At 34.6% G+C, this 27,439-nt stretch overlaps 1 protein-coding gene across 1 annotated transcript in view; it reads left to right on the top strand.

Annotated features, from left to right (window-relative positions):
• Nucleotides 1-27,439, top strand: part of jph1a (junctophilin 1a) — a 92,421-nt gene that overhangs the window by 41,905 nt on the left and 23,077 nt on the right. The window contains exon 3 of the mRNA XM_056451098.1: nucleotides 11,550-11,668. Coding sequence (XP_056307073.1) covers nucleotides 11,550-11,668 — 119 coding nt within the window. The remainder of the gene's footprint in view (nucleotides 1-11,549; nucleotides 11,669-27,439) is intronic.

The raw sequence follows: 27,439 nt of genomic DNA, 5'->3' as shown, positions 1-27,439 counted from the left end.
TGTTCCTATTTACTGTGACCTTTTATGTGAAGCTGCTTTGACACAATCTACATTGTATAAGCGCTATACAAATAAAGGTGAATTGAATTGAATTGAATTGAATTGAATTGAATTGAATTGAATTGAATTGAATTAAAGAGTTTATATATTAAAAGTTATTATTTACTCACATTCTCACAACGCTGATCATTAAAGCCCTTTACTATTATTGTTTATTATGTATATATTTATTATGTATATATTTATTATTCTAAATTTAAGTAAGGATTTAAATAAGGGGGGGGGGGGTCTGTCAAGAAAATTAAGAAATTTCTATTAAGAAATTTCTATTAAGAAAAATGTTCCTTACAGATTTAAATACTCATATGTTGTTATTTCTGAATGTACTAGTTTCCCCTCCAGTTAATGTAGATAGCTGAGATAGCTGTTTCCATCCAGCAATTTTTATGCAAATTCTGAAATAAATGACCCCCCCCCCCCCCAAAAAAAAAAAAACATCCCTGAAAATTAAAAATAAATAAATAAATTATAATAACACTTAGCAAATTCCTTTATTCTCAACAAAACCCCAGTGACTTTGACTTTATGATTGGATAAATTGATAAACCAGTAAATCAACTTCAGAATTTGCAATTGTCTTACTGTAAAGTGTTACTAAAATCATTTTTATCTCATGCTTGTGAACAGTACAGCATATTCAAATTTTATGGACCTTTTGTCCTTTTTTGGTGCTGTGTTTAAAGAGAGGTGGCAAAGTCCTCTTCAAAACTTCTTATTTTGTGTTGAAAGACAGTGAGTTAGGTTTGTAACAACACTAGACAGTAATAGAGTGTAAATAACAACATGATTTGTCACCCTGGACAACAAAACCAGTCGTATGTATATTTTTTACAGGTATATTTTAAGCAATAACCAAAATTACATTATATGAGTCAAAATTATACATTTTTATGCCAATAAGCATTAGAATATTAAGTAAATATTATGTTTCATGAGGATTTTGATTAGTAAATGTGCTTTGCAAAGCACTTAATTTGGAGTTTAAATGTGACTTTCTCAATATTTAGAGTTTTTTGAACCCTTAGATTACAGATTTACAAACAGTTGTCTCTCTCATAACAAACTAGACATCAGCAGAAACCTAATTCCAGTTTGAAAAACTAAACCACTATGTGGTGCATAGTCACATGCAGTGTTGAGTAATGTTTAAAATTGTGTAATGTGTTGTGTAATTGTGTAAAAATTACAAAAAAATTTTTTTTTGCTTAATTAAAATTAGTGTAATCATGTTGAATCACACTCAATGAGAAAATGAGCTCACCGCAGGGAACAGACAAAAACCAAGATGGCAGAGTCTTACATTTCTGTGATAGAAGTATTCTCATTATTTTGAACGCATGGAAGAAGAGAGGATTGTCTCAATGGACTGTGAGTTTCCTGAACTAATTACACAAAAATCCAAAAGTATAAACACATTGCTTTCAACTTTCATTAATCTCTATATATACAGCATGTATAGCATCGAGAAGTTGTCAGACAGAACTATTTAAAAAAGAAATATACCCTAAATGCCTGAAAGTCCTGAAAGAGATCAAGTCTCAGGCACGTATGAACAAAGGAACTCAAAACTAATGTAATGCATTACTTTTCATAAAAAGTAACTAACATTGTAGTTACAAAAGTAACTTTCCCCAACACTGGTCACATGCATGCATTTATGTGACGTATTCCTTTTAAATATATACATACTGTTTATTCAATGCCTCACCGGCCCTTTCCATAGCCATAAATTGATTTTTTATTGAAAGCAATAACCAAAACCACCCTCTTTATTAGTTATTCAAATGCACAACACACAGGTCTTTGTTATGAATCATCACTGAGCTCCATAGTTTGGTTTATTCCACATCAACATCTCGGGGGGCAGATTTTGGCTGCTAAAAAATGCAAAAATCTCCATTATAACAGAGGAAATGTGGGAGGTAGAAGGTCAGAGGGAGAGAACAAGAGAAAGAGAGAGACACTCATACCGGTCAGCAAACGGTGTCAGCAAATGTAGCTGAGATTCTTCAAATAGCTCCGAGTGGAAATGGACCTTTTGCTGGGGTCTGGAGGCAGCCTGTGCCACCAGTATGCTCATCTTAACCAGTATATGAAAACTGGCAAAACTGACTTCGGATCAGCCATGTTAGTGCTTCTCAATGTGGGCCAATGGCCTGAGGAGGACCAGCCAATCCCGCAGGCACAGAGATGCCTGGTTGTCCCGGCTCTGGCCTGAAAGGAGGTCACAGAGAGGGGGTGAAATTCAAGTGCACCATTAAAATTAGAGGGGTGCAGAGATGCATACCAGGGGTTTTAAATACCCTGAGGGCCAGGGTACGTAGAAACTGAGTGAGAAAATGATTGATTTTCAATTGTTAGCCTATCATATTCATCATTTATAATGTTTGGCATGCTGGTGTGTATATACAGTAGTGTTCAAAGCTCTGAGACAAAAAATAAATATTTATTATATATACACTACTGGTCAAAAGTCTGGGGTCAGTTGGATTTTTAAATGTTTTAAAATAAGCTTCTCCTGCTCACCAATGCTGCATTTATATAATCAAAAATACAGTATAAAATGTAAAATTTTGAAATATTATCGTAATATAAAGAACTGTTCAAACGTAGTTCATAATTGAATTTAATCATTTATTCCAGTGATTTTATTGATACATTTTTAACTTCATTACTTCAGTCTTCAGTCACACGATTCTTCAGAAATCATTCTAATATTACTTATTATTATTATTATTATTATTATTATTATTTTTATTATTGTTGTTATTATTATTACTATTATTCTTATTACTATTATTATTATTATTAATAGTAATAGTAATAAAAGCAATAATGACTGGAGTAATAATTTAATTTAAAACTACATACAATAAGAAAGCATTTATTTAAAATTGTAATAATAATAAAAAAAAAATTTACACTTTGTTTTTACATTTAATAAATGCCGTCTTGATGAACAGAATAATTTTCTTTAAAAAAACATGAAAAAAAAATCTGACCCCAAACTTTTGACTAGAAATAATGTGGGAATAATGAAAAATAATAGTTACATTTTTAAAGTTTTATAAAATATCAAACAAAAAAGCATCATTGTGTTAAAAAAAGAGTAAAGAATATAGACTTTTGCTATTTTAAGGAAGGAAAAACATGCTTGCACCGCGGTGCATGGACTAACAGGGCTGTGCTTAATCTCTTAATAAGTTATTGGTGTATTTTGAGTATAACATGCGGTAAACCAATCAGAGTCTCATCTCCCATTCCCTTTAAGAGTTGCGCCATGGCACATTGTTACATGGCAGACATATTTACATGGCAGACTTTGCAAGTGGAAAAACGAAATGCTTCACTAGCGAGAAAACATTTAAACAGACCATCTGCAGCACAAAGATAAAGTATGAGCCTCCTCCATTCTGCCTCTTTACTTTCTCTTTACTTTAATTTTACTCTTTACTTTCGTGGCTAAGGAAACGGTTTTGTACTCACTCCACTGAAGACATCCATTAGCCTATATATTTAATTTTGTTTGTTAAGCGCAAAGATTTGTTTCAAAACTATTTCTGAAATCAGTTCTAATTTCCAGCAAACAAATAAATGAACTATAATAACGAAGTGTGGTCAAAATATATCCAAACACACATCCTATTCTTATGCCCCATATGGTGATGCATACGTCTCCAAAACCCAACAGATGGACAAATCTAAACTTGATTTTATTAAAACAAATATAAATATGCATATAATAAATTATACTGCTAATAACAATAACATTATACAAATGCAAATTGTCATGAATAAACTGAAAAAAAGCCCCCAACATAAAGAAGGCATGGAGGCAGTGGTTTTTATATTTATGTAGAAAATAATAATAATTTTGTAACATTTTTAATCCTTTAATTTTTTCATATGTATATGAAAGATATTTGTATATTGCTGTACATCCTAGGCGATACGGTGGCGCAGTAGGTAGTGCTGTCGCCTCACAGCAAGCAGGTCGCTGGTTCGAGCCTTTTGAGTTCGAGGGTCAGTTGGCATTTCTGTGTGGAGTTTGCATGTTCTCACCGCATTCACGTGGGTTTCCTCCACGTGCTCCGGTTTCCATGTGACGTGGTATAGGTAAATTGGGTAGGCTAAACTGTCCGTAGTGTATGAGTATGTATGGATATTTCCCAGAGATGGGTTGCAGCTGGAAGGGCATCCGCTGCGTAAAACATATGCTGGATAAGTTGGTGGTTCATTCCACTCTGGCGACCCTAGATTGATAAAGGGACTAAGCCGAGAAGAAAATGAATGAATGAATGATTGAATGTACATCCTATGTGTCTTAAGCAATGTGTGAGTGCTTTGGACCTGCATAACCACATAACTAATGCGCTCTGCGCAGGACTTTAGACCAGCTTTCAGTTGGCACGGTCAACGGCGCAGTCTATTTTAATTCCTCAAAATCGCAACGTGCCAAAAATGTGCCTTAACACACCTCCTATTTAAACTGGAACACCCATGAGTCCACAAAGTGGTGCAAATAGATATGATATTTAATAAATGTGTTGCAAAACGTGAAAATTCGGGTTCCGCTGGTTTGAAAATAGCAACAAATTGCACCAACCACATCTTGCGCCTTATTGCACCGGGTTGAAACTGTCATTTTTCAGAATTTAAGTACATTTGCAATTGCAAGAGCTTTTAGAGAATCTTTTGTAACATTTTAAATGTAATTCCTGTCACTTTTAATAACATTTATGCATTTTTTCCTGAATATGAGCATTCAATTAAAAAAACGAAAAATAAATCAGTATACGTTACACACTGAATATTTGTATAAGTACAGTATCTCATGCTACCTTAAGGTTTAACAAAATAACTGGACTTTGGAACTGTCTTTATACTGTATTTATTAAATTACACATAATGGATTTGCTTAGTGAGTCTTACTGTACAGTGTGTTTGTGTGTGTGACTCCAAGGCTGGTCTCAATAACCTAACAGTCTTTCTTATACCGCAAATAGAGTCGTCAAGACATCCCTCACACTTCATCACTTACTTTACATGCTTCACACCGTCTGGACAAAGAGCGTTTTTATCCCGCTATCTGAAATACAGGGCCATATGTGTCGAGTCTGATGCTGGAAAAAGCTTCCAGAAAAGCTCCTCTTTGTCTCCCAATGATCAGCTATTTTCGCACTGGCAGCCGGACCATCCCAAAGCATCTGGCCTCGCACATTTTAAATATGGTTAATGATTAAAACAGTCCTCCACTTTGTCTAAGAAGAGTCTAACGAAGTCGTAAACATCTCAATCCATCATGGTCACAGGAAGGAGCTGATTGATACTATAAAAGGATCTTTAGTTTCTATGCAAAACACTTAAAGGTCCACTGAAGAGCCTTCAAACTCAATTTTCTTATAAGAACATCTGCATTAAAAATGATAAAAACACACAGTCTGGAATGTTCTTGTAATATTTGGAAGTGGTTTGGTCAGGAATGTACAGTGTGACAAAATCTGTTCAATTAAAAAAAAAATTACTAGAGGAACTATTGTGCATTGCAGTATACTTTAGTTTTGTATGTGTGTGAGCCTGTTTACAAAAAAGAGAGTCTGGCACTTTTCATTTCATAACACCAGCCAAATCTTTGTAATATCTTCTTTCACAAGAAGATGTCATATTATTTAATAATATTCTATACATCAATGAATGTTGATTAGCATTGCATTGTAAATATATTTTATTCTTATAAAAATACCATGTATGGATTAATGAATACGGATGAACCATATATAGTCACAATCATGTGTTTTGTCTTCATGTTTGATCTGTTTAAGAATCTTTTTGCTTAAGCTACAATGACAGCTTGATGATATTATTGTTGTGATGTATATGTGAAGATTATGCTCAAGTACGCCCACTAGCTTCCAGTATAAATGAAACAGATATTACAATATATGGGGTGAAAAGGTAATACTTTTCTAAATCTAAAGATGCAAGATTTTATTGTCTCTCAGTGGATACATATGAGACACTCTGAGCTCTATTTTAACAATATAGGTGTAAAGTCTAAAGCGAATGGCGCAAAAGCATTAAGGGCATGTTCAAATCCACTTTCACTATTTTAAGGTGGGAAAAATATAGTCTGAATGAACAAACTAAACGCTTCAATTACAAGAAAACCGTTTAACAGATCCCCTGCGTGAGGATAAAGAATAAGCCTCCTCCATTCAGCCTCTTTACTTTCTCTTTACTTTAATAATGAAGTGTGGTCAAAAAACTGAGTAATATCCAAATGCACGTCCTATTCTTATGCCCTAAATATAAATATGCATATAACAACACCTCCTTTCTAGACTGGCACACCCATGAGTCCACAAAGTGGCACAAATGGATTTGGTATTTAAAAAACGTGGCACAAAATGTGAAAATTAGGGTTGCACTAGTCTGAAAATAGCACCAAATCATGCCAAAAATGTCTTGCACCTTATTGCGCTGGGTGTATGATAGGACCCTCAGTTTCATATACATATATAAACACTCAGTAACATGTAAATAAGCTACAGCTTTAGGGCTTATTCACACTGAATGCATCTTAGTTTCTAAAGATGTGAGACTCAATGGTTTGGAATGGGTTAAAAAAGCACATGGCCATTAAGTGGCTGTAAACAGAAACTAGCAACGGTTGCCCTGCCTCTGAGCTCTTCTGTTTAGTCCACTGCTGTGGAACTGACAGTAATGAGCTGAATTGCGTATGAAAGTTAGAGATCTTTTAACTTGACATGGTGTGTAAAAAGCATGGCGCTCACATGCATGGCTCTTCAAAAGACATGAGACGTGAGCATAAAAGCTGATACTTCTGCATCAAGCGCACACATATGGTCCGGCGCATCTCAAAAAATTGCAACAATGCGAAGCACAAGCTCTGTGACTAGTGTGGGCAGTGCTGTAAGCAGCGAGCCCAATGGAGCAAGTGTTTACAAGTGTCGAGTCCCATGAAGGAGCTCCAGATGGAAACTTTTGTTTTGTGTTTACCTTTTGATTAATGTTGTTGCACGTTTGCCGGTTCCCGCCTCTGAATGAGCAAGTTTGAGCTACTTGTACATTAAGGAAGCATTCAGAAAAAACAAAACACCAGCGAAGAAACTCAACACAGAGGAACATAAAAACCTACTGCCATCTACTGTTTCGGAAGTGCTGCAGAGCAACACAAACAGCATGCAGAAATATAAATGCACAGCGACGCGGATTGCATGCGCCGTGGGTCACGCTGATCACTTGACGCAGAAGTTTAAATCAGCCTTAATGGTCACACATTTAAAATGTGTTTACATTTAAAAACAGTAGAAAAATAGCGCATTGGAAGGAAAAACATGTTCTGTGTGAACTGCCCCTTCGCGTCTTGTAAGGAGCAGTGTGTGTCAGACACTACAGGGCATTTGATTGGTCATAAGATGAGAAGCTGAGGTATAATCAAAAACCACATTCAAAATGGCTGAAGTGAAAAACGGTGAGTTTTCAATTATATCTTTTAAAATGCATTTACATTTATTCATTGAGCAGATGCATTCATCCAAAGTGACGTACTACTGATGAGAGATACCAAAAAGAGAGAGATAAAAGCTATGAAATGTTTAAGTTACTAAGTCTACAAGTCTGTTTTTTCACCTGTGTGGAGCACACTCAGTATTGCGCAATGTTCTCAAGAAGTATGAGGTACATAATATAATGTATCTACTACAGAGGAAAAGAGTGGGTTCCCCTCAGGTGGTTTATCAAGTCCATTTTACCTGCGTGAAGCACACTAAGAATTGCAAGATGTTTTCCAGTAACATGGAGAGTTGATAAAAACAACATAGGCTCTTTCTGATAACACCTATAAACATTTCTGGAGATTGTGAATTATGTAGCCAGAAGTACGTATGGTTGCATTTAAACTTAAAACTTGTATGATGCCGTTGCTTTTCGCACTTGCCAGCTGACTGCTTATCTCCATGTAGATGGCTTTCTCGCTGTTACCAGTTTGTCCAGTTAGCTCGCCATGTACATCGTTGCACCTAAGACGCAGAAAGGAGTTGACCATGATGATGGGGTTCAAGTGCGGCAAAGAATGGTTCCAAAAAACGGGTAAAATATAAATAGAAGCCAAAAATAAAATAAACAAGTACATAACAAGGTGAGAATGTGGTAAAATCTGAAAATGTGGTAAAAATCAGGCGAGGGCTTTTCCTTTTCTGGATTGCTTTTAAAAACTGTCGGTTGGGTTTAGGGAAGTGGGCGGTTCAATCGGTGCTTTTGTAAACACTATGGTTGGGTTTGGGAAAGGAAGAGAGTGGGTCAGTCGATCAGTCAGTCAGTTATTCTGTCAGTCAGTCAGTCGACAGCGGCCTCTGGTGGATTTACGTGAATAAAAACAGGCATGAATGGCACTCGCAAGAGAAATTTGAGATCTGAAAAAGCGTACACAGCGGCCTCTGGTGGATTTGCGAAAACAAAAACTGCAAAGAAACGTAGCTCCTGGGACGTATTTGGCGCTCTCCAGAAATGTATATAGAGGTACGTTTTCAGAATGAGCCTGGGTTGGATAAAAATGTATCTGGTGCATACTAAGAGGAGAGAGCGTGGCACTTACTGGTGGTTTGTAAAGCCCACTTACAGTACCTGCGTGAAGCACACTAATTGCAAGATATGTGTCCATGTTTTAAGCAAACTGGCTTATAGATAACATCAAGACAAACATTGATAAAAAGTGTCATTTCAAGGGAAAGATTTCTTTCAGACTGACGCATCTTGACTCTTATTTGGAGGCAGTTGTAGCTGAGGCACAAAGTCGAATTAATCCCCTGCATTTCAGACTGTTTATTTTGTGCTTTTGATGCAGGGTTGCGTAATAGTTATAGTACTAGCTCTGAATCCCTGATGCTTAATGCAGACGCTGCACAGACTCAATCTGGATGAAAACAGTGTGTCGCAGCACGCCGGGGGTTTTGAAGGGATTTTAGAAGCAGGTCAGCTCTTGATTCCTGCCCATAAGCTTGTGTTTCAGCATGATGTGGCCTTCATTAAAGCCGTCCTGCAGAGGCCAAACTTATCATGATCCCAACGCACCAGAAACCGGCCTTTATGTGCGATGATTACTTTTAATGTGCTTGTTTACTTCGTGATCATTTCTGCTTGAAATGTTGAGCTTTTTTTTCTTGGCTTTTCCAAGTGATATTTGCTCAGATAGTTTCAGATCTCAAGAAAACATTTTCTTCTTTAGATGTAACCAAGACAGACTGATAATTATAGTGTATTTTATACATTTTATATTTGAATGAAAATTATTTTAGGAACATATTGTTACAAAAATAAAAAATAAAATCCATTTGCTATTTTAGAATAATTATTGTTATACTGTATATAAAAGTATTATGTAATATATAATGTATGTGTGTAGTATTTTTGTATTTACATCACATTTTTCAATTTATATGTTTATATATATTGAGTTTCACAATGTAAGTACATAATTTAAAAGTCCACATTTTAAAAACACTGTATATGTTTGTTAAAAACATATAATAATTAATTAAATAATTAAAACAGACAGAAAAACACTTAAATAGACCACATTGCCTGGTGTACAACTACATGTAGATTGCCTGCATGTTGTCTGCTGAGTAAGAGAGATGTTCCTTTGGTCTGTGGCCTCTGACCGGATTATATTCTTTGTCCCCATCCATTTGCAAAAGCAGGATTTAAATTCGACAAAACCAAAGGGCTCAGCACACCCCATAGTACTATTTAGGCAGAGGAATCTGCAGCATTTACACACAAACTACAGGCAGGACACATCACTACAAAAAAACATGCACAAGTACTGAGCAAAGCACTTATTCAGAGAAATGATGTTCCACTCACACTTTACACAGTATATATATGCTGCACGTCCATATTTCAAAACTGAAAATACTTTCGTAGCACATTTTTTTCATAATATATTTATTAACATATTTTGTGCAGATAAAACACCATATACATATAAATCATAATACACAGTTCTGCTTTTTATCCCACTTCATTCCCCTATATCTTCCACCCCTATAATCCTAAACATACGACAAAACCAAATACAAATGACCAAAAAATAAAAGGGTTATTCCTCTTCTGCTTCAAGATCAAAAGAATTGTTAATAATAATAATAATAACTAATATTAGAGTTATTTCTGAAGGATCATGTGACTCTGAAGACTGGAGTAATAAAGCTGAAAATTCATCTTTAAAATCACTGGAATAAAATATTAATTAAATGATAAACTACTTTTGAACAGTTTATTTATAGTGTAATAACATTTCACAATTTCACAATTTGTACTGTATTGTTTATTAAATAAATGCAGCCTTAGTGAGCAGGAGAAGCTTAGAAAACATTAAAAAATCCTACTGACCCCAAACTTTTGACCACTAGTGTATATGTATTATGTTATGAATGATAATTTATATTTATGATATTTGTTATGGTGACGCGGTGGTGCAGTGTGTAGCATGTTCGCCTCACAGCAAGAAGGTCACTGGTTTAAGCCTCAGCTGGGTCAGTTGGCGTTTCTGTGTGAAGTTTGCATGTTCTCCCTGTGTTCGCGTGGGTTTCCGGCGGGTGCTCCGATTTCCCCCACAGTCTAAAGACATGTGGTACAGGGGAATTTGGTGTGCTAAAACTGATCGTAGTGTATGCGTGTGTGTGAATGAGTGTGTATGGATGTTTCCCAGTGATGGGTTGCAGCTTGAAGGGCATCCTCTGCCTAAAACAAATGCTGGATAAGTTGGCGGTTCATTTCGCTGTGGCCACCCCAGATTAATAAAGGGACTAAGCCGAAAAGAAAATGAATGAATGAATGAATGAATGATATATGATCTAATATGAAGCTGGGGATGTATGTTTCCACTTAAGGAGAATAAGCTGCCTCCCAATAATGTGGTGAAAGCAATGTATGGTGTGTTGTTGAAGGATTAACACACTTTTAAAGAGGTGGTCAATCAGCAATTTTTGAAGTGATACACTAAACCTGTAATCTCCGCGCTTTGCTTAAAAAAAATGCATTTTGTCTTTATTAAACACTGCTGTTTCATGAATGCTGTTTGCTGACACCCAATGACTTCCATAGTAGGAAAAAAAACTACTATTGAGTGCCAGCAACCAGCATTCTTCAAAATATCTTCTTTTATGTTCAACAGAAGAAAAAAACTTAAATTGGTTTTGAACAAGTGAAGAGTGAGTAAATGATGACAGAATTTTCGTTTTTGGGTGAACTATCTCTTTAAAACCTGAATTCTTTGCACTGAATTGCATTTGCAGTAAGTTGCTGTAACTTTGTGGATGTTTTTGATACCCAAACAACAACTTTACACAAGTTTTAAAATCTAAATCATAATCAAGGACCCCTTTAAAGCAACTCTAACTGTGTTTAAAATTTGAATGCTGTAAAACTTCTGTTAACTTTCTCTACTGTGTGTTTGTGTGCAGGACGTCCCACGCACGGACTAAGAGTGAAGCAGCAGACCAGGCCGCTCTTGCAGCATGTCAGGAGTCAGATTTAGCCCGAGCTGTGGCTCGTGAATTATCTCCAAGCTTCCATCAACCAGGTACAGTTTCACACAAGAAGAGCTTGTCTTTCCCACACACACCCTGAAAATAACACTCAAAAATCCATGATGAAAGCCTTACACTCCTCACACCTAAAGCTAACATTCTGCTGAGGCTGAAACTAAAGTACAGACAGACATGAATGTTTTTTCCACAGCTACTTGATAAGTTTTTTTTACCCTCTTTGACTGCGATTACTAATTGGTTGTAGGCTGTATATATATATATATATATATATATATATATATATATATATATATATATATATATATATATATATATATATATATATATTTATTGTTTTGATTTTTATAATAGTTTTAATACATTTTGTTAATTTTTTATTTTAGTCTTAGGCTATGTTACCAAAACCATAGCCTTTCCCATCATCATCCCTGAAGTTTTTTCTTGCTAAAAAAAACAAAAAAAAAAATTATATAAATATATATATATAAATAAATAAATAAATAAATATATATATATATATATATATATATATATATATATATATATATATATATATATATATATATATATAAATAAATAAATAAATAAATATATATATATATATATATATATATATATATATATATATATATATATATATATATATATATATATATATATATATAAATAAATAAATAAATAAATAAATAAATATATATATATATATATATATATATATATATATATATATATATATATATATATATATATATATATATATATATATATATATATATATTAGAGCTGCACGATTCGGGCTAAAATGAGAATCGCGATTTTTTTGCTTAAAATAAAGATCACAATTTTTTCACGATTCTGTAGATGTAAAATAAAGATTCATATGAGTCAGCAATTATTATTGTTTTTTCTCAAACATATGGTAAAACAACAATAATATTATGTGTAGGTCTACTGGTTTCTATAAATAATTCTATTCTATTTATAATAATTCTGATGTTGAATTATGTTTGAGATATAGGCCTATGCTTGTAATCTGTCATTGACAACATTATTAGACCATTTTATTCACTGGTAAAATCAACAATATATAGGCTAGAGTAGTTATACTGACACTGTAAACATTTATTTTAATGAACAACTGTGTGTTCGCTATGAAAGAAAAAAACATATCAAATGCTTGGCGTAATCATTACTCTAAAATGCGATATGATTATTTAAATGATGTGCTCGCTTTCGGTTTCATTTTCATTGCTAAGTGCTGCTCTCAAACAATCCATCTTTGCCACAAACTGAATGTTATTTACAACTTTATTACCTGTTATTCATAGCCTATGCAGGTTCTGTTCACTAAAGTACACGTGCACGCGTCAATCATTATGTAGGGCGCGCAAGCATCTATCATTATAAGTAGAGCGTGCGCCCGCCCTCTCTGTGGTAACAGCTTACGGTCAGCAGCTCACGTTACGTGTGATTTCCCGGCAGCGAATACAGCATTATATCAAGACAAAAATGACATTTTTAGCTGAATTATACCTTATAAATACAGTATGTGACTCATTTGGAGGTGTCCATGTCGCTGAGCAATGTATGTGAAACAATGAAAAGACTCGTGCAGCTGTCTTTGCTTCACCCCTGAACTTGAAAATATGATTGGCAGAATCGTAGAAATGCTGGATTAAGATCGTCTAGGGGTCGAATCGAGATCGCGACCTTTTTTCGATTAATTGTGCAGCTCTAATATATATAGGTATATACATATATAATATAATCTCCAGAATTACAGTGTCACATACTGGTCTGACATATAAACTACATCATATGGTCTGGCATATGAACAACATATATATATTGAGCAAAAAAAAATTAAGGGAATGATGATGGGAAAGGCTATGGTTTTGTGTTAACATAGCCTAAAACTAAAATGAAAAATTAACCAAATGTATTAAAACTATTATAAAAATCACAATATATGTATATATATATATATATATATATATATATATATATATATATATATATATATATATATATATATATATATATATATATATATATATACATACATATATATATATATATATATATATATATATATATATATATATATATATATATATATATATATATATATATATATATATATATATATATATATATATATACAGTCTACAACCAATTAGTAATCGCAGTCAAAGAGAGTCATTAAACTTAGCAAGACGCTGTGGAAAAAACATTCATGTCTGTCTGTACTTTAGTTTCAGCCTTAGCAGAAAGTTAGCTTTAGGTGTGAGGAGTGTAAGGCTTTCATCATGGATTTTTGAGTGTTATTTTCAGGGTGTGTGTGGGAAAGACAAGCTCTTCTATACATATATAGATGATGTTTTTTCTTCCGGAGAAAGTCTTTTATTTTGGTTTAGGGACAAAATTATTAGCCCCTTTAAGCTATTTTTTTTTCGATAGACTAGAGAACAAACCATCGTTATACAATAACTTTCCTAATTACCCTAACCTGACTAGTTAACCTAATTACCCTAGTTATGCCTTTAAATGTCACTTTAAGCTGTATAGAAGTGTCTTAAAAAAAAAAAAAAATATATATATATATATATATATATATATATATATATATATATATATATATATATAAATATATATATATATATATAACAAAAATATAATATATAATTTATTTTATATATTTGTTGAAATCTAGAATTGCCCTTCAGATCATTTGTTTTTCAGCAAGATTATTATAATTATTATTATTTAAAAACTGTAGGACAAGGGATGTACATTGAATATTAAAATGCCTAGAATATTTACCTTTTTTTTCAGATGAGCACTTCATGTTGTCTCTTTAAATATAGATTACACACTACACTAAAAACAAATCAAATGTATTACTCAACAACACAGAGCACTACCATTCAACGGCTCCTCAGTAATTGTTCTAGTTCCCTGTGGAAATATTTCCGCCAGCAGCCAAAGAATGTTGTCCGTATCAAGCAGAGAATGTTCTCTGGATCAGGAATGTCAGGCTGGTTGAGTGTGCTGTGCGTGTGGCGAATTGCTATCAGTAAACGGATTCAGATAAAAAGTGGCCATGGCGAGTTACAGCTCTATTGTGGCGCTCACCTCTCATGGAAAAGGTCCCAGAAACACTTCTCAGTTTTCAGGAGCGAAGCCCACACACAGAGGTCAAGGGAGAAAGGTCAGACTCACACTGGCTCTGGTACATAATCTTCTGCAGGTCTATAACTAGAACTCATCTTCCAGGATGGGATGTGTGACTGTAAACATGAATCATGTCTTACGGCTACCTGTAAAATCTGTCAGTGTGAGCGCCTCGTGGGAGATTAGATCTTAATTAAATTGAGTCTTTTCCAGAGATCTGCTGTTTTTACTCTTGTGGTGGCCTGATTTTCCCTTATTCGTCTTTAAAGGGATGGTCCAGAATGTAATTTTTAAGGCTTGGTTGTGTTTATAAGATGCAACGCAATGTGTGCTCATGTTTTACTTGAAGGAAATCATGTTATTTTTCATATATCTCACTTTGATTATATACAGCTACTCAGCTAACATGAAAACGACTGACATATTTCCTAGTTCCTCTGAAAGGCCCGCCCTCAAATGACTCTGATTGGTCATCTGTCATTATGTGCTGTGATTCACGGATCGGCTCCACGTCACACCCCTACAGGCACACGCTTTTCTGCTGTGTAAATAATCAACTTTATGTCCGCTCTCTAATATAAAATCTGACATGTGTTTGTAACGAGTGAAAATGAGGTGCGGCTGCTTTAAGAGACATCGCTATTGCGTGTGTCTATGTGTGTGTGAATGTGTGAACTTTCTGTAGACGTGTGTAACATGTGCACGGGACTTTCTTTTTCTCTGATGCTCGGATTAAGTTATTTTCTGTAATATATTGTGACACTGCTGACAGAAGAATAAAGCACAAGATGTAGGATGAGACCTGTGTGAGCCTTGATTTATTTTTCTGCTGCTACATGAGTTAGCTGTCCTGTATTTTTATAACTCAACGCGTTACACGACGTCTTTCACATATATCCAGAATATGCAGGTGTAAGTAATATGAATCATCCACATATCTTTTGCGACTTCATTATCTGAGATGTAAAACGCATGGAAGAGCTGCCTAAAGAGAAACAATGCAAAGTCGCGCACACACATAGAGAGAGGCTGCACGCGCCGGTGAAGTGTGTGAAGTTTTTTCTTCAGTAGAACATTAAAGAAGACTTTTAGCTTCACGGTGGTCCTTGGTGATTTATAAAATGCAAATAATGGCACTTTGTAAATTGACTAAATTAATATGCGTGGTTTATGATTGGTGGATGGCCAGTCACTTTATAACTTCAAAAAACTTGCAGCTTAATTAGCTGGTGAGTAGAAAAGCTTATTTAGACCTTAGTGAGCTCCCAAATGACAACATTAAATGTAAAAGAAAGCTCTTGCTCCAGATGAGGCTGTGGATTACAGGTAATACTGTTAATAAACTTAATAAAATGGTTAATTGTTTTGATAATTTTTTTTTTGCCTAATATTTTTTTCCTATAATGATTTTATTAATCTTTTTATGAATAACCAAGGACCACAGTGTCAGTTTTCAAAAACTTTCTTTAAAGAAACACTGCACTTCTTTTGTAAATAGACTCATTTTATAAACCTCCAAGAGATAAACAGTCAAATGAAAAAATCCATTCAAATGATAACTGGGTCTGGCAGCAGTATGTTTATCTTAACATAGATCATTGAATCGGAGAAGACTGTTAGCATCTCGCTAATGCACGTAATACGTAATATCATTGCACTGCCACAGCCATGATATGACAGCACAGTTTTTTATGGCAACATTAAAGTATAGTTCCTAGACATATCGGCCTAGAAAATAGCAACTTTTCATTTTTATTCTTTCTTAGTACTCTTCTACACAAGAGTCAAGCTTTAAAAAAGAAAATTTTTGAGTGAGATGCTAATGGTCCGATTCAATGGTTTATGCTAAGCTAAGCTGAAAGTACTCCCACCAAAACGACTGGACAGATCTAAAAATTATAATACTAATATGTTTAACTAGGGCTGGGTGATAAAATTGGTAATGATATTTATTGACTGAACACCATTGTCAATAATGATAAAAAAAACCTTCGGTATGAAGTTTTAATAAATGGCTTTATTAAAATGTGGCTGCTGAATGCGGTGTAAGTTTGTCATTTCCAATGGAGGCACGCGACTTACACGACGCATGTATGGTGTGCAAGCGGCGCACACAAGACATGTATTCTCCAGGTACACCTAGATAAAAAAACTGCAATGGTTTGTCCGTTTGTTATCCTCTGAGAAGATGGTTGGTGGTTGCCTAGTTACGAGAAACTCCATAGAAAATGGTGAAGGAAACCACATGCTCGCACATGTAACTTCAGATCAGAATAACAACACATGCGAAAATGAGTGCCGCATAGCAGCAGTGAGGAGATTGTAAATAAAAATGGATGTAAGGATGCCGCCCGAGTGGCTCTTTGGTTTCTTTTCTTGTGCATCCCAGCCACTAGCTCCCCATCTGAAAGAGTTTTTAGCATAGGGGGTAATGTAGTCATTCAACTTCACAATTTGTAATGTTGCAATATGTATTTGAATAGTGATGGTTGGTTCCTTTACTTGAAAGCTCACATTTGATTATCATGACAGATGTTGAACTACCTTTATCATTGCACACACTTTGTGACATATTATGTCAAGTTTAAGAGTCTCTTATGTTTATTTTATTATAAAGAGATCAGATATTTTGTTTAAATATTAATATTAATATTATTATTTTTTGACTATTAAATCCATTTTCCTTAGTAATCTTAGCAAATTTAAATGGCTAAATAACAAAAAATCCTAATATTCATAAATGGATTGTTAAAAAATATTCAATAATTATCTATATTAAATGATATGAAACATGATATCATGATGATTTATTTTTTTGCAATATCGCCCAGTCCTCTTTTTAACTGTAGGGGGAGTTATAAATTAAATTTCTAAGAGAAAAGTCACCTCCATCACATATATATTAATCACATATCACACACATATGTATGTATATATATGTGTATATATATGTATGTATATATATGTATATATATGTATGTATATATATATGTATATATATGTATGTATATGTATATATATATATATATATATATATATATATATATTTTTTTTTTTTTTTTTTTTTTTTTTTTTTTTTTTTTTTTTTTTTGTTGTTTTTATATGAGAAACAAACTGACTTCATGTCATTTGAAGTGTCATATGACAACAAAGTTGCTTTCTCCTATGATCTGTCCTGATCCGCCTGATCCCCAGCATTGCCTGGTTCTCCTGCTCGCTCTCAAACATCACACTCAGCAGAGTAAACACCAGTGCCCGTAATTGACATTTCTGGCTTATGGCAGATTAGTGCAGAGGTTAAGTATGCCTTTGTAACACATGAGTAAAAACGTTTCAGCGTCGCTCATGCTTGTCTTTAGGCCTCATCTGAAACAGGCCACTCCACCAGCTTTATAGAGTGACGTTAATTGCGCTATATTTGGAGCGAGTGTGTCCTTTACGCGGGGATGGTTGGAATGGCAGGACGGACGGGGAGCAGCTGTCCATTCCTTCAGTGGGACGTGTGAACTCTGACTGCACCTCCTCTTCTCTAAATCAGTCAGACTCTGTCCTGCTCCTCAACAGTGCAAGGTGCACATAGGACAGGTGTTTCCCTGACCCGTGACCCACAATGCTCGCTCTTTCTCTATTTATCACACTTCAGCCTTCAGGGATGGGACGATCACATAAACATTATTCATTTAGAAATACAGGCATTTATTTGTGATGCAGTTGAGGCTGTCTGTCATGTAAGATAAATATATGTTCACAATAGTGGGGTGAAACGAAATATAAAGGCAGCAGAAGATAACATATTTGATTCATTTTTATTTTATAATAATGCCAAAGACATCTTTTAAGTTAAAAAAATAAATAAATATATGAATACAAACATGTTTTAACACAAAACGTATATAATATTCATTCATTCATTCATTTATTTTCCTTCGGCTTAGACCCTTATTTATCAGGGGTCGCCACAGCGGAATGAACCACCAACTATTCCAGCATATGTTTTATGCCCTTTCAGCTACATCCTGGTACAAGGAAGCATCCATACACACTCATTCACACACATACACTACGGCCAGTTTTTGTTTATTCAATTCACCTGTACTGCATGTCTTTGGATTGTCTTTGCATGTCTTTGGACTTTGGACTCAAACCAGCAACCTTCTTGCTGTGAGGCGACAGTGCTAACCATTGTCACCATGTCACTGTGTGTTTAAATAATACTTTTTAACCTCCCAATTGTGACTTTCTCATAAACAAACAAGCTATTTACACACAGACACACACACACACATACACACACATCAATCACTGTTATTAGCTATAGACCATTTCAATGTGGTCATGTGATTGGCCCATGAACATTTCCTGCTTGTTATCAAACTATTTCATAACTGTAACAAGAGGCGATTCAATCACTTGATGTTAAAGCATCATAACATTATTTATCAATATGTGGCTCCTGTTGGATTCTCGGAAGCTATAGAAATTTAAAATGTAGAACAGGAAATACGTTGGGACCATTGTTTTTGTTTACATCCCTCAAAATGGTCTATAGTGATATTTGCGCTTTGCAAATGATTTACTTGTGAATTCAGTTTTTATTTTTTTTTAAACATTTTAAGGTCAAAATTATTAGGCCCTTTAAGCTATTTTTTTTTTTCAATAGTCTACAGAACAAACCATGATTGTACAATAACTTGCCTAATTACCCTAATCTGCCTAGTTCTGTAGACTCTGGAAAAAAAAATTCTTAAAGGAGCTAATAATTTTGACCTTAAAATGTTTTTTACAAAATTAAAAGCTGCTTTTATTCTACCCGAAATAAAACAAATAAGACTTTCTCTAGAAGAAAAAGTATTATCAGACATACTGTGAAAATGTCCTTCCTCTGTTAAACATCATTTGGGAAATACTTAAAAAGGAAAAAAAGGGGGCTAATAATTCTGACTTCAACTCTACATACAGCGACTATAAATCAGTTAGTTTTATTTCATCAGGCGACTGACATTACGAAATACATTATGGCACGTTTCTTAAATACAGTCAAGGCTACATCGGTGTGAATTTCTGAGGCACTCACACATCTATTAATTTTCTTGATAATGCAGATAACACACATAAGGAAGTTTGACTGTGTAGTAGGGCTGCACAATATATGGTTTTAGCAATGATATCGCTATGTGATCATTCGCAATAGTCACATCATGAGTATACGCAATTATAATTTATCATTTTGCAAATGCTTTTTAAGGCCCGTGACTGTGTGAGGGTTTTAAAAGCATTCAGGCATAATACATTGTACCGTTTATAACTTTTTAACCATTTGTAATTAATTTTATTGAATTGTTTATAAAATGAAGACTATGCAGTATTATTTTACATTTCATTGTTCAATTACTGTATACCTAAATACTGTTAGACTCCTCGGAAAACAGTAAAAGCCTTTTTATTTAATTTGTGTCTTTTATTTATTGAATTTATCTATGCTTGTAGATTGTTTATTATATTTTATGCACTCCCTTAATCAAGCTAATCAATCTACAATTATAAATCATTCCCAAATAGTTATTCAACTCATCTGGTGAAATTGTATTATTATTGCAACGTACAGTTGAAGTCAGAATTATTAGCCCCATGCTTATTTTTTTCCCCAATTTCTGTATAGCTGAGAGAAGATTTTTTTCAACACATTAGTAAACATAATAGTTTTAATAACTCATTTCTAATAACTGATTTATTTTATCTTTGTCATGATGACAGTAAATAATATTTGGTGAGATATTTTTCAAGACACTTCTATACAGCTTAAAGTGACATTTAAAGGCTTAACTAGGTTAATTAGGTTAACTAGGCAGGCTAGGGTAATTAAGCAAGTTATTGTATAATAATGGTTTGTTCTGTAGACTTTTGAAAAAAAATTGCTTAAAGGGGCTAATAATTTTGACCTTAAAATGGTGTTTAGAAAATTTAAAACTGCTTTTATTCTAGCCGAAATAAAACAAATAAGACTTTCTTCGGAAGAAAAAATATTATCAGACATACTGTGAAAATTTCCTTGTTCTGTTAAACATCATTTGGGAAATATTTAAAAAAGAAAAAAAACTACGAACTAATAATTCTGATTTCAGATGTTAATCACAAAATTACAAGAATTGCAATATTTTATTTTTCCAACATCGTGCAGCCCTACTGCGCAGCCTGAATGAATATGTTTATCTCAGAATAATTTGTTTGTGTCGTCTGTCGCTGAATGTGATTTACTACATGTTGAAACAATGACCGCTTTAGTGCCATCAGGGCTAATTGAGTTGTCTCTTCACGGCGGGTGAAAAGATTTCATAATCCGCCTCATGTCATAAGAGAGGCCTTTGGATCTTCGTCAAATGCCTTATGCTGATTTTGAGCCGTCAGGTTCCTTTGCCGCCACTTATTTTTGGAGTTCAATTTCTCGTGACAACATGACAGTCCTCTTTATACATCTTGATGCCTCATCATCTTGGTGTAAGATCTTCTTTTAAAGAAGCAAGTAGTTTTCAGTGCTTTGTTGCTTAAATAGTGAGTCGTGGCTTAATGGTTAGAGAGTTTAAGTCCTGCACTGTACTGCCAGGGATTATCAGTAGGGGGAGGGAATAACCATTTCTCAATACCATGGCTGTGGTGAGACCCTTGAGCAAGGTACTGAAGCTCCAACTTCTCCCCAGGTGCCACAGTGATGTGTGTTCACTACTGTATGGGTATGTGTGCACTTGTTTTTATATCCCAGTGGGGACTTAAATCTAATTGCACACAAACTCATAAGGACTTGTGTCACAGAAACCGAAATTGACTAAAATTGAGATCCCCACGGGTAAACATGCTCATAATTGACACAGAATGGAGTATTCTGAAAATGTGAAAATGCAGATTGTGTCCTGTGAGGGTTGTGTTTAGGGGTAGAGTTGGGGTAAGGGGATAGAATATATGGTTTGCATAGAAGAAACATCATGTTTTTGAGATTCTCTTATGGGATATGTGAGCAAGTCTGATGTGTGTGTGTGGGGGGGGGTGTTTGTGTGTGTGTATTTGTGTGTGTGAACTTGGATAGTTAGAAGATAGAGAGCAACAATTTAGAATATGAATACTTCAACCCAGACTCAAAACATACTGCTATATACATTTTTGGAAAGCAGCAAATACAGTACATCCTAGGAGCTGTTTTTTTTGCAGTTTTTGTTTTGGCGAATGCACCAGAGGCCGCTGTGTATGCTTTTTCAGATCTCAAATTTCTCTCACGAGTGCCATTCACGCCTGCTGTTTTCGAAATCCACCTGAGGCCGCTGTTGACTCACTGACTGACTGAATGACTGACTGACCAATTGACTGACCCACCCTCCTCCTTCCATAAACCCAACCAATAGTGTTTTCAAAAATACTGATTGACCCGCCCACCCACCTCTCTAAACACAACTGACAGTCTTAAAAAGCAATCCAGAAAGAGAAAAGGCCTCGCCTGATTTTTACCACATTGTCACCCTGTTATTTACTTGTTTATTTTATTTTTTGGAATCCTGTTTATGTCTTACCCATTTCTGGAACCATTCTTCGCCGGACTCGAACCCTGTTGTATTTTGAAGGTTTATTTTTAGCCATTTCAAATGTTAGCTACTGTATTATTGTCATGATCACCAGCAATCTAATCCTCGCAGATCACTGGAGAACTACAGTTCTGTCACTTTATGAACTATATATCCCATCATGCACCTCACACACACCTGTTCCGGTTCTCTGATGACAAAAAATCAGCTGGAAGCTGATCGAGGACTCGTTACACACACTGAATAGACTGCTGTCATTCCCTCACTCGTTGCTGCGTCTTGTTTTTTGTACACTATGAAGCAGTTTCCTTGTTTCCCCTAGGGGTGGACAAAGCAAGACTTCATGAAACATTCAAACAATCGAAGCAACTGTGTCGAAGCTTCGAAACATTTTAAAACCCGTCTCTACAGTGATACCTAGTGGTCATTTTCACATATTACTCTGGAACAGCTTCAGCAAAGAAACAGCTAAGCAAATTGAGGTATTAAATCCCTCGTTGTAGAGTTGAGGTTTCAAGTGCTTTGGTGAAGAGGTGAGAGTTTATGACTAGCATACGGAGATAATGGGTTCAATTCCAGGGTGATGCAGCTATACATGTTAATTTTTAAATGCTCTGTTCTTGTAACGTGTTTTGTTTTAACATTGGTCTGACATCCAAATGAACACTTTATGAATAAATATGTCTTGTTTTGGTCATATAAAGGTAGCATTAATAAAATACATCAAGTCATTTCAGAGTATTTGTAAAAGTTGAAATTCGAACTCTGGCCATTTGCAGTACAGTTACTCTGTGCACACACACAGTCCACTAGGCTATATGAGATAGAGTTTTTTTCCGACCCTGTTAGTCAAATGCAGATTCCCCAAAATGTCTGATGCTTTGAATGGTTTTAGTCACCTGACCTTGTGTTTCGAAACACTTTAGTCACGTGACCTGGGTGTTTCGAATCACCTTAGCCACGTGACCTAGGTGTTTTGGATCATGCTTCGGTGCAGTGTTTCAAAACACTTGTGCTTCAGGATCTTGACACTGTGTCGAAAGGCCAGTTTCAAGTCAGCCATCTCTAGTTTTCCCTTGCCATGCTGTGTTTCCCGACCCTCGCTTTGTTTATTGTTTCTTGTTGTTAGATCTCTTTACCTGTGTACAGACTATTTTTTTGGATTGCTCTTTATGTACTCATTAGCTCCTGTGATTGACCGTTGCCTGCGTGACTACTCTTGTCAATAAAGATGCTGCATTTGGATCCTCAACTTCGTTGTCAGAACCGATTTGTAACAATTATACATAATAGAGGATGCTTTATGAAAGAAAACACAAACATTTTTTTGATTGTTCTTTTGCTTTACATTGTTGTGTTTCATCGGCAGTTGTATGTTTTCTGTTAAACACAAAGGAAAATATTTTTTAAAAAGCTGAAAACCTGTAACCATTGACTTCTATAATAGCTAAAACAAATACTGTGGAAGTTATTTTGTTAAACAGAGAAAAGAAACTGAAATAGTTTTGAAACAAGTGAATGGTGAGTAAATGATGACAGAATTGTCAGTTGTGAACTATCCCTTTAAATGCATATAGTATTTGTGGGTTTGTTCATCAGAGACATTATTTTACTACTGTGTCATGCCGGGGTAGCACCGTCCACTTTCAGAGTCTTGCTTGAAGATTAAAGAGAGATCAAAGCAATCTTACAGCATTATGTGGACTTTATTTTAAGTTCCTCAGCAACTACAAGATTAACAGTTCCTGGCGTCGCTCAGAGAATAACACTGTACACAAAGGCCCTGTAACATGAGGCATCATATGATGAAAGTCAGGCTGAATGTTAGTAGATACTTACTTTTAATTAGTTTTGTTATGCGTTAAAGTGCTTCTTGATTGTGAATAACTTTAGTTATTGTGTAATGCTGCTGTTTGTGCTTATACAACATAATTTTTTGTCTAATGTAAAAAAAACATCAAAAGTGCACTTTTGAAGGTGCAGTAAGTATGTTTTTGTTTCTTCTAAGCGATACAAATACCATAATATGTTTGATAATATTTAAGAAGCATGCTGCGTGAACATATTTTGCAAATATATTATATAATTATATATATAAATAATTCAAATTTTACAAACACAAATATTAGCTGAGCAGGTTACAGTGTAAGGCTCGATCTTCAGGCATGCTAGTGACCTGTTGGTGTCATCAATCTGGCATCCTGCATGTGTAATTTTGGTGAGGAGAGGCAGGGTGAAAAATATATCCAGTATTTTGAATTTGGATCGCAAAACCTAGTTCAACCACTAAGTGTCAATCATACATACTGCACCTTGAAATGTTGCTTTATTAATAGCTTTCAATTGTAATAAAAAAAATGTGAAGGTGGTTTCCTCAAAATGAGTCATAAAACCTCCTTTTCTGTTTAGTTTATTTTAGGCCCTGTCCACATGAGCACGGGAATTTTCAAAATCTTTTCAAAATTTTTTTCTATGTGGTTTGGCCATTCATCCTCGCTCAAAGGCAGTATTGGGTCACTGAAACCAAAACTATTCAAAAACTCCTGTCAGGATGAAAATTTCTGTGTAGTCTGTGTAGTCGTGTTTTTAGCTTGTCCATGCCATCATTTTTATGTATGACGTCAGATTGTGTGCCGCAATAAAAAATACTATCCCAATGTCCCCTCTGTAAGATCTTTTAAAGGTGCCATAAACTTCATCATTAAGTTAATTTTTTCTTTTAATAGCTACATAATATGTATGTGGCTTTTAAAAATTCTCCAGAAATGGTTTTATATGATCATGTATTTTATTATAAAATACCCCTAGAATCAGAAGGTCCTTATTGACCTTATTTGGAAGGTTGCGAAAATCATTTTCACTTTCTAATACCAATGACTAATTATTAAATTGTTAAAATGACTTTAATTATATTAAATATGCTTAAGAATAAAATATTATGTGTTCTTTGGCAGAGTGTACTTGTATTGTGATAATATTATATAATCATTCAGGCATAAGATGGTCTTAAAATAATAATATCATTTATTGCAATATATTTTGGTGCAATATATCGTACCACAAAAAAAATATATATCGTGACAGGCCTTTGTGGTTCACGGTATGGCCATTTCTATGTACTGAACTTTTATTATTCAGCTATGCATATACCAGATTTTATTTATAGGGCACCTTTAAATCTACTGAAAGGTTACACAAACACACACAAAACTTAATTTAAGTTCTATAGGTTTCCATTGTTTTGTATATTGTTATCATTATCGTTTACATTGTGTTTACGTTGTTTTGCAGAAGTCCATCTATTAGCCCAATGACAAAACTAGACAGCATGGTCGAAGGTTAAATGCATGTAAGCCTTTTCTAGCGCTTCTGAAAAGAATTTTGTTATTTATTAGAATTTATTTATATTCGTTTTTTAGCTTTGAATTTAATCTGACTGCAATTTTAAGTGATCCTAAAATTTAGACTGTATTGCTAATTGTAAGAACGGATCACATTCATCATTTATGACTTGATTTAGAGTTTTGATTTATATATGTTCCCTTACTCTTCAGTTATATGTTCATTGGGGACCAAACACTGCTCAGAGTTCCACGCCCCAGGTTTGTGTATCTTCTCACGCACAGTATGTCGACACTCTGAAGTTGGTCAGAGGATGTAGGGTTAGCTTATGCTTAAATAGTCTGGTTGCCAACTGCTCAGTCATCTTAAAAAGTAGTCGATTTAGCCACTTCCAGACAACTTGCTAATTTCAGCAATTAGATGATTAAAAGATCTCCATGCTGCCAGAACGGCTCCGTACAGTCAAATGTGCCTTTAAAATCAAAAGTCTAATCATGTCGCATCATAAAAGTAGCATAAGACTCCACTTAATCTACTGGATATACTGCAAAAAGATTTCAGGAGAATTCAGAATGAATCAAAACTTAACATTTTATTTGTCAGGTAAAATTGTACTTCAGGTAAAATTGTACTATGCCGATTACATAATAAAACAATCAGAAAGCCAATTCAGAGATGAGACTGTAACAATACAACATCCATTACTCAATGATAAATCAGAGTTAGAGATGCATACCTGACCAGAGAAGTACGTTGCAGCATAAGTCTCATAGATGCTGCAATGGGGGTCTTGGCCACAAGATCCCAATGGCATTTGTCCACATTTCCTTTAAATACTCAACTCAGAACAAACAGCCATAAATTAAAGATAATAGAAGCATCACCGAGACCCTTGCTTGGTGAATTTGAGGAGTTAACCATCTCTAAGGAGGGGGAGCATCTGGCAAAGATCTTATCAAAGCCAAAAACCAAATCAACATATACAAGTGAAATATTACAGTGAAGTTAAGACGATTTTACCAATCACACAGAGAAATTTAAAATGATACCAAACATGAATATAGTGCTACAAGATACACCATATTAAAACCTTGGACATTTTATGTGAAAATGTGAATGATTTGCTTTGATCAGAAGGTAACTTAAGGGTCACGAAGGGGGGCTTGAGGTGAAAGGAGAAGGGTGAACTTTCTCGCATTCCCCCCTGGTGAGATGTTTCCAGCCTATTGTCAACTGTCCCAGGAGTCTTACAGTTTATTATTACATATTTTTACATTGTTTTCGATTGCTCTTCTCCAATCATATTTCTAAACTCAACCTTCCTAGGAAAGTTTCTGAAATACGGAAAATTTTCTGAAATAACTCATTCTGTATGCTTTATAAGCATTTTGAGAAACAGGGACATCAACAATGTCCTCATAATTCACCATATCCTTGTAATACCTGTGTAATACCCATGTCACAAAATAATGAAGAATGAAACCTGATTTCAACCAATATTCAAATTTTTGTGCTACAAATGTATGCAAATTAATGCATATTTAATAAAAATGCCTCATTTGCATAGTTAAACATATAATTATATACTGTCAGAAATAAAGATACAAAATCTCCCACTGGGACGGTACCTTTTATAAGGTGCATTTTTGTTCTTAAAAGGTCCTTAAAAGGTACATATTAATACTTAAAACGTACAAATGTGTACCTCACAGTAACTTA

This window comes from Danio aesculapii, chromosome 24 (assembly GCF_903798145.1).
Source record: "Danio aesculapii chromosome 24, fDanAes4.1, whole genome shotgun sequence".
NCBI lineage: Eukaryota > Metazoa > Chordata > Actinopteri > Cypriniformes > Danionidae > Danio > Danio aesculapii.
Note: the sequence above shows the minus strand (reverse complement) of the source record. Positions and strands in the feature narration are given on the sequence as shown.